Source organism: Amblyomma americanum, chromosome 1 (assembly GCF_052857255.1).
Source record: "Amblyomma americanum isolate KBUSLIRL-KWMA chromosome 1, ASM5285725v1, whole genome shotgun sequence".
NCBI lineage: Eukaryota > Metazoa > Arthropoda > Arachnida > Ixodida > Ixodidae > Amblyomma > Amblyomma americanum.
Genome location: NC_135497.1, coordinates 91983305 through 91992189, shown reverse-complemented (window position 1 = coordinate 91992189; position 8885 = coordinate 91983305). Strand labels below are relative to the sequence as shown.

The 8885-nt window shown below is 43.1% G+C and overlaps 1 protein-coding gene across 1 annotated transcript in view; it reads right to left on the bottom strand.

Moving 5' to 3' along the window:
- Positions 1-1428: 1428 nt before the first annotated feature.
- LOC144113224 (leukocyte surface antigen CD53-like) overlaps positions 1429-8885 on the bottom strand; it is a 33399-nt gene continuing 25942 nt past the window's right edge. The window contains exon 7 of the mRNA XM_077646198.1: positions 1429-2164. Within this exon, the coding sequence (XP_077502324.1) occupies positions 2117-2164 (48 nt within the window). The 3' untranslated portion in view covers positions 1429-2116. The remainder of the gene's footprint in view (positions 2165-8885) is intronic.

Here is an 8885-nt window from a genome sequence, read left to right as displayed (position 1 = left end):
ACTATACAGTATATAGTGTACCTCCCTTTTCAATGTGTTTGGTCCATCGGGCCACAAGCTTGCATATTCATTCCAAAAGGAGAGTTTTGGCTGCTCGTGAAGCCACTTTTGCATCACTTCCCGCAAGTCTCTGCAATGCGCCGTCTGCAACACATGCGTGCACAGATGGTCGTCAGACTGCAGCCTCAACATGCATGCATAGAGTTGGTACGCCTGTGGTCACACATGCGTAATTTTATCTCTGTCACGTCATTTGCATTCCAGCTATTGACTTATAAAGTACGCTCCACTAGCAGTTTGCACCAAGCAGGAGCAATGAGCAGTGATCAGGCTTCTCTGGTCAGAAGGTGTGAAAGGGGCAAAAATTCATACTCTTACGGTACAGGTACCTGCTGCCGTGGCTCAGTGGTTAGGGCACTCGTCTACTGATCCGGAGTTCCCGGGTTCGAACCCGACCGCGGCGGCCGAGTTTCGATGAAGGCGAAACGCTAAGGCGCCCGTGTGCTGTGCAATGTCAGTGAAGGTTAAAGATCCCCAGGTGGTCGAAATTATTCCGGAGCTGTCCACTACGGCACCTCTTTCTTCCTTTCTTCTTTCACTCCCTCCATTATCTCTTCCCTTACCATGCGGTTCAGGTGTCCCCCGATACAGGACAGATGCTGCGCCATTTCCTTTCCCTAAAAACAGATGTTCATTTTATGGTACCGGAACAACTTGCCTACAACCCATATCTTGCTCCCTCTGCTTTTTGTGTTTTGGTAGCTCAACAACGCTTTGCAAAGTCATTGATTTTCCACAAACCTAGACCTGCGGGAAGCAGTGCGAAAGTACCTTCAAGACTAAGCAAAAACCTTCTTGGAAGAAATACGCGAGCTTCTGCAGCTCAATGGAAAAAGTATACTGAAAGGTGAGCAGACTACATAGAATGATCAACATGCAGTACACCTACCTTTGTGTTAACGAGTTATAGAATGAAAAATGGAAATTTTATTTACCCTATTAGTAAACAGCCATGAACCTTGCATATATTTTAACACCAGAATTTAAAAAATGAGAATGAAAAGCGCATCTTGGAATGAACATGCAGATTTCTAAAGCTGTACATCTTGACGTGGCAGTGCAATCACTCGTGCAGTAAATGCTATAAAGCACGGCTCACGTCTTTGATGATGTTGGAGGCTTCTAAAACTTTGTGCACCAGACAACCAGTATAGCAATGAAGCAGCACTGTGTTCTCTCGCCATTACCACTATTTCTAACTTAATATGCGTAACCAACCCACCCACTTAGCTTGTTGCTCCACATCTTCACTGTCACTTCTTGACTGGTAAGCTGCTCAAGTATTTTAGTTCCTACATAAATAACTAGAGGTTGCTGCAAACCTAAAAGGTAATCAGTGTGCATAAGTAGAATAGGCAAGACATGCCGTTCACTCCACAAGCACAGATTTTTATTGAATAATTACAATGAACAATATGCATTTGTAAATACTGTAGCAATCAGTCTAAAACAAGTTAACTTGATGTGTAAATTAACAGCCCATAGAACTGGTAAATCTCGCTGCCAAAAATACAGGCCTGAGTAGGCCTTTATGTTGATTAAAAAAAATAGCCCTTCGGAGAATGCTCGTCACTGCACAAAATTTGTCGCACAGCATCAGTATTGAAACATATATTTATATATTCGTGTCTCCACCATAATAATCAGAAACATTCATGACAGCTATTTACAAACAACACAACTCTTGAGGTACACTGCAACAAGAGACATGGCAATTTGTCTCAACTTGTGCAAATGCAATGAAAACAGGGTTGATCTTATTGTGCGCATTTGGCCCTCACTATATGTCTCTCTAGAAGAGGCACAACTGTGAAGGTCGAAGCTCAGCAACATTAAAATATTTCTTGTTCAACAATATTAAGGCACATCGACATAGTATACAAGGTAGGGATGAGCTTTGGTTGACAAAGGGACACAAGTTTTTCTGCCAAAATTACAGCATGAACGTGTCTGGTATATGATCAAGACCACAACACACTGGCGTGCGACTTATAGCAGTTGCCACAAATCAAATGAGCAGACCAACAGGCCCGCACATCTCTGACGCATGGGGCCATTACTTCACTTGGTTAGCAAGGCAGCAGGAGAAGATAATTCCAATAATCTGAAAAATAGAGTAAAAAAATATTGTAGTTTTGTCCAGAGGAAGTTTCACCACACATTATATGGCATTTTGTGGGACAGCTGGTCTACACACAATCACAGGTACAAACTACGTACAACTGAAACCAAAAATAAACAGGGCACAGTACCAAGATCCATGAGCACTGACTTGTCCTCTAACTCTGAGGCTATACTGTGTTCATGAGTGGGCATACAGATGGTATGGATAGGCTTGTGACCAGTAAACCACCTGTTCTCTCCCATTGCTTGTGAAGTAATACTGGCCTTCTTGCATGGTTCAGGAATGAGTGCACCTCTGTGACCAATTTTCACTTTTGCAACATTATATCCACTCTTCCATACCAAGATCCATCCACTCACACCATCAGTAACGTCACCACCAACAATCCACAAAGCATCACAACTGTATGTCATATCAGTACAATTCGAATGATAACTATGTAATGCTTTCTTTGAATTGCAATTCAAAATTCAGCCAATTTCAAACAAATCTGGCTGAGTGGATGTGGTTTGCAATACCAGAAAATAAAAATTTGTTTTTGAGAGAAGGAATTTTCATTTTTTAGTATTGCAAAGCACATGCACTCAAGCCAGATTTGTTTACAAATTGGCTGAATATTATGCATTGAATGTCTTTTCATCCTGAAGTTAAGCTCAATATTGCTCAAAACAGAGGAACGCACACATGCATCTGCACCAATGCATGGCTAGAGCAATGGTAGGTTGATAGCAATGTTATGGAAGTGTTGTATTGTGTTGGGTTTTATAGCACATACACAGCTAAGGCCATCATGCGCCAAGCTCAAGGTATAAAAGTGGTTTTCTGTAGAATGTTTAGGAATATGAAAAATAGATGGTGTAGATGGCCTAAAAATATTGAACTGCCTAGTAAAAAAACAGAGAAGAAGTCTGGAAATAGCTAACTGTAAAAGCCCCAGAGAAGGTCAGGCGGCCTCAGCGGCTATCCATGGCTGGGCAAGGATCCTGAGGCTCCCAACCAATCAAATAAAAAGCCTCGGCCTTCTTCTCAGGAATGAGAAAGTGGCTGAGGTGTATCATGTAATAAAGCGAACCAGTGGTTAAAAATTTAGTTTTTCAAGTATCCGTGCTTCTTTTAAAAAGCTAAAAACGGAAGGTACGTTAACAATGGCATTATCATCTAAGAGCAGTGATGGATGAAAAGGAATGCATTCATTATAAAATTGAGTAAAATACTTTTTTTCTTAGTGTTTCAAGTTTCATACATGAAAAAAAAAATGTGATTAACAGTAAGATCACCTCCGCATTTGCAAACAGGTTTGTCTTGTTTTGTTAGCAGGAAGTTGTGCATGTGGCCTATCCAGAGATGGCATAAAATCACTTCCTTAAAACGTTCCTGGTGAACACGATTTAAATTCACCTAAAACCGGTTTTGCCAAGTGTAGTTTATTATTCACTTCGCTGTTCCATGGCGACTGCCATTTTTCCCTTAATTTACGCTGTACTAAGTTTATGCAAACCTTAAAAGGTATATTTACTTTTTTATTTCCTTGCCACGAGGCTTAGCAGCGCAGAAATCTGCCCTCTCGTTGCCTCTTATACCGACATGACTGGGAACCCAGCAGAATTTTATGTTTTCTCCTCAAGCTGTGGCTGTTACTATCTTGTGTATGATGTCACCAAGAATCGTAGTGACTGCATTTCTAGAGTGCAGAGCTGTAAGTATACTGAGGGAATCTGTAAATAATACTGTTGGTGAGGTTTTCGTTTTCTATTTTTTTACGGCCACACAGACTGCGTAACATTCTGCAGTGAAGATTGATGAGCACTGTGGAAGTCGTACTGTTTTCTCTGACTTCCCTCGGACCACTGCGCTTCCTACGTAAACGTCCGTTTTTGAACCATCTGTATAAAGCTGCGTAAAACTACTGTATTTTGCTTCGAGTGCAAGGAATTCTTGTACTATATGTGGTTGCGGAGTTTGTTTTTTATGGAACTGTGTAAGAGTGAGATCACAGATTGCAGGAAAATTGTATCATGGAGGCAGTGGATCTCGTCTCCGAACAATGTCAGGTAATGTATCTAGTACGCCGAGGTTTTGGCACATCTCTTCAAAACGCAGGAGGAGTGGCCTGATAGCCAGTGGTTTATTGTTAAACAATGTTCTAGATGGGCACTTTGCGACTATTGGGTAAAATAGGTGTTTGGGCAGTGAACGGATTTTTAAAATGTATGAACATGTGAGCATGGTTCTTCTATCTGTAAGTGACGGTTCGTTGATTTCTACATAACGACTATTTATGGGCGACGTCCTCTAAGCACCAGAGGAAAGACGCAAACCTAAATTATGTATTGGATCTAGTCGTTTCAGGTATGAAGGTCTCACTGACCCATAAACTATACATCCATAGTCTAAAGTAGAGCGTACCACTGAGCGATAAATTTGTAAAAGACAAGTCCTGTTAGTACCCCAACGTTTACGGGACAGTACTTTGAGTATATTTAGGGATCCGGAGGTTTTCTTTCTCAGTGCGTTTATATGAGGCAGTAAATTGAGTTTTTTGTCAGAAGTAATCCCTAGAAATTAGTGCTCATTTTTTACGGGTATCTGTGTTCCGTTCAGGTGTATGAATGGATTGGCTTGTATACCTCGTTTCGGCGAGAAAAGGATGGCAACTGTTTTCTGTGTGGAAAACTGGAAACCATTCTGATCTGCCCCTGTCACTAATTTGTTCATTGTCAACTGTATTTGTCTCTCGCATGTTGCTACGTTTGAGGATGTGCAGGCTATTTGAAGATCATCAACGTACATGTGAATACAGGATGGACTTTGGGATTATTTTACTTATGGAATTCATCTTTACAATAAAAAGTATTGTGCTTAAAATACACCCCTGGGGAGCCCCGTTCTCTTGAACAAAGCTCCTGGACAGGGTTGATCCCAGGCGTACTTGAAATGAGCGGTTGGAAAGAAAGTCATTGAGGCAGTTTAACATCCTACCGCGGATACCTAGGTCGCCCAGGCCGCGGAGGATCCCAAACCTCCAGGTTGTATCATACGCTTTCTCCATATCGAAGAAAACGACAAGACAGTGCTGTTTGTGTATAAAAGCTTCTCTTATTGTGTTTTCAAGGCGAACTAAATGGTCTGTTGTTGAGCATCCCTTTTTATGACCGCATTGATGGACATCAAGAAGTTCACGGGATTCAAGGACAAATGTTAACCTTGTATTAAGGACACTTTCAAAGGATTTCGCGAGACAGCTTGTGAGGGCTATTGGCCTATAGGCACTTGGAGAAGTCAGTGGTTTTCCACGTTTCAGGAATGGCACTGACGGCTTTCTTCCACTCCTTATGTATTTTTCCTTCTGTGAATATTTTGTTAAAGAAATTCAAGAGTGCCTCTATGGCAGGCTGGGAAAGATGGGCAAGCATTTGATAGTGTATCTGGTCGGGTCCTGGAGCAGTTTTTTTGCCAGCAGACAGTACAGTATTAATTTCTTGGAGAGTGATTAAATTGTTGTATTGTTGGTTTGCACCTCCACTTGTTGGAAGTCTTCGTTTTTCGGCAATACTTTTGTATTTCAGGAAGGACTACATATAGTGATATGAACTAGAAACTGCAGCGAAGTGTTCCCCCAAAATGTCTGCCTGTTCCCCTATGCTTGTTTGTATGCCAGGCATTGTCAAAGGAGGAGTCGTGAACGGTGAGAAGTTGCCATTTAATTTCCGAACCTGTTCCCACATTTTTTTCTATGTTATTTTACAGCTTATAGATGAAATGTACCTCTGCCATGAGGCTTTCTCGACACTGCGACAGACGTACCGAGCTTTTGCTCTTGCCTTTTTAAAACGTACGAGGTTCTCATGTGTAGGGTACCTGCGAAATTTTCCCCAAGCTTTATTTTGTTCTTTTTTTGCTTCCTTACATTCCTTTGTCCACCACACTGTATTTTTGCCGCACCACTCCTGAAGACTGAGGAATAACTAAGTGTGCGGCAGTAATTATACAATTCGTGAACATTTCGTTTATCTCATCGATGCTGAGGTTTTCTAAAGCTATATCTTATAAATTGGCTTGTGCTCTAAAAATTTCCCAGTCTGCTAAATGCAGCTTCCAAAGTCACGGTTTAGTTGGAATGATTTCTGGTACGGATGTCAAACTTATTTAACACAGGAAGGTGATCACTGCCATATGGGTTGTCGATAACATCCCATTTAAAATCGTTAAAAACAGATGGTGAACTAAAAGACAAATCTAAACAGCTCATTTGCCTGAGGTTGGAGAGCAGTATGTGGCCTTTTCCGTGTTTAAAAGACACTGTTTGAGAGAATAAAATCTTCGATTGTTTGCCCCCTAGAGTCGCAGCGCTCGCTTCCCCAAAAAGGGGAGTGAGCGTTAAAATCCCCAACTACCAGATATGGCTCAGGAAGTTCATCTATCAGTTCTTGTAGGTCATGGACAGTTAATGTAAAGTGTGGAGGAATGTATACGGAACAGATTGTTAGTGTTTTGTAGCTGAAGATGCTGACTGCTACCACTTCAAGTTTTGTTTTGAGCTTGATTTCTTGAGCAGGGACGCCACTTTGAATGACAATAGTGACGCCTCCCGAGAGTCGATTTGCCTGCTCTCGATCGTGTCTAAAAGTTTTATAATGTTTTAGAATATGCACATGTTGTGGACTAAGATTGGTCTCCTGAAGACAATTAAAAAAGTATGGGTAACATTGACCCTAAAATATGTGTTATGCCACTGTAATTCCGCATAAGTCCTCTGCAATTCCACAGAATTAAAAAAGCCATGTTTATGTTTTTGAGAGGAAATGAAAGAGGATTTACTTATGTGGTGGGCTTGTTATGAGGGGCCTGTCTTTTTTTCACTCAAGAGAGTTGTTCCGCCGCTGTAAAGCGGGTGGACTGGGCGTTATATTTATCACCTCGCCAGAGGTGCTGGAGGACCGCACAGCCGCAGTTGTGTTAGTTTCAGGCCTCTCCCGACGGGGGGAGGTCCTGTGGGATGCCGACCAATGGACCACCACTCCCTGCTTTGGCAATGACAGGGCAGCTTTCGCTGACCCTGCCTGGGGTGTGGATGGCCCTGCCATAGGCTGTGAAAGTGGCTTTGGCAGGTGCCGGAGTGCTGTGTGGTGCTACGCCCCTGCGCACCACATCAGCGCAGTTTTGTTTTGCTGTGAAGGAGAATGTGTTTGTAAGTGCAAAACGCCTTCTCGCTTCTTTAAATGAAATGTTTTCCTTTGTCTTTATGGTGATTATCTCTTTTTCTTTCTTCCAGGACAGACGTGCCCTGGAGTATGCAGCATGGTCGCCTTCACAGTTTGCACAGCGCGGGGCTGCGTCACATCTATCAGACTGGTGATCATTCGAAGCACATTTTGCGCAAGTTTTGTGACCGCGGCAACTCTGTGAGCCGTGGCCGAACCTTTGACAATTGAAACATCTGCGAGGGTTGGGTATGTATGGTCTTACACTGACTTTCAAATATCCCAAGTCGATTGTGTCGGGCAATGTGCTGGTGTTGAACGTGAGGATCAAGTGTTTTGTGTCTATTTCATTATTGTCCTTCCGGATTTTGATTCGGTGGACGTCTTGGTCGGTGAGAACTTTGAGCATTTCTTTTTCGGTGATGTGAACAAAATCATTTTAAAATATTACGCCTCGGACAGTGTTAAGTGACCAATGGAAAAGACACAGAGACAGGGATTTCCCCTATGGACGTTAGGTTGGAGAGCTTAGAGTGTTGGACATTGTCGCACAGTTCGAGCAATAAATCGCCGCTGGCCATTTCTGAGAGCTTATAGTCAATGCCCAAGATTCTGTCAAGCACTTTGACACAAAAAAAGAGGGATATTATTCTTGCCTGCTTATCTTGTTCTTCACTGTGCATCACGCGATATTTGGGAAAAGTTACTTTTCTTTTTTGAAAGAAATCGTCTGCCTCGTTCCACCCTCTTGAGAGCAATCTGGTTTTGAAAGTAGGGGAGCCATAAAAAAAATTGTTTTTCGGTCATGGTGCCAGCCACCCACCATGGAGTCCAACAAGGGGACGGGACAGGAACCTGAAAGCAAGTCCTGCCCACGCCAGCTGTACACCTCAACTATAACCAAATATGACACAACTCGGGGTAGTTGGTCACACAACGTTAACCCTTGCAGCCAGGAAAAAAGGAAAAACCAAGCAGTGAGTAGGACATAGGAGAGTTGTGAGAAAGAGATAGGAAAGTGAAAGATGGAGGGGAGGATAGGAAAAGGCGACTGCCGATTCCCCCCGGTCGGGTCAGGCCGGAGGTGCCGTCTACAGAAAGCTGGGGCCAGAGTGGTGTGTTGCTTCCGCTGAGGGGCCTTAAGGGTCCAAACGCTCGGCATCGGCTCAACCACCAGGATCCCCTTTTCCCCGGACACGGCGATGCCAAACGGCTAGGCACGGGTGCTCGGGTCCGGCAATGTTATGGAAGTCTTTTACATCAAGATAGTACTACTTGGAAGACAGACAGAAGCAGACTGCAAATAAAGGCAGGCCACATCATACCACGTAATTTGCCCAAACTCTTGCCTGAAAAACCACAGCTGCCTTCATACACCCCAAGTAGACTGCAGTGGCCTCTAAACAAACTTTACTATGACTTTTCTTATGTTCACACAACAGGCATGTGCAAGGAGGGTCCCAGGGGGCCGTGATCCCCCTGGTCCACTGAAGAAAGGT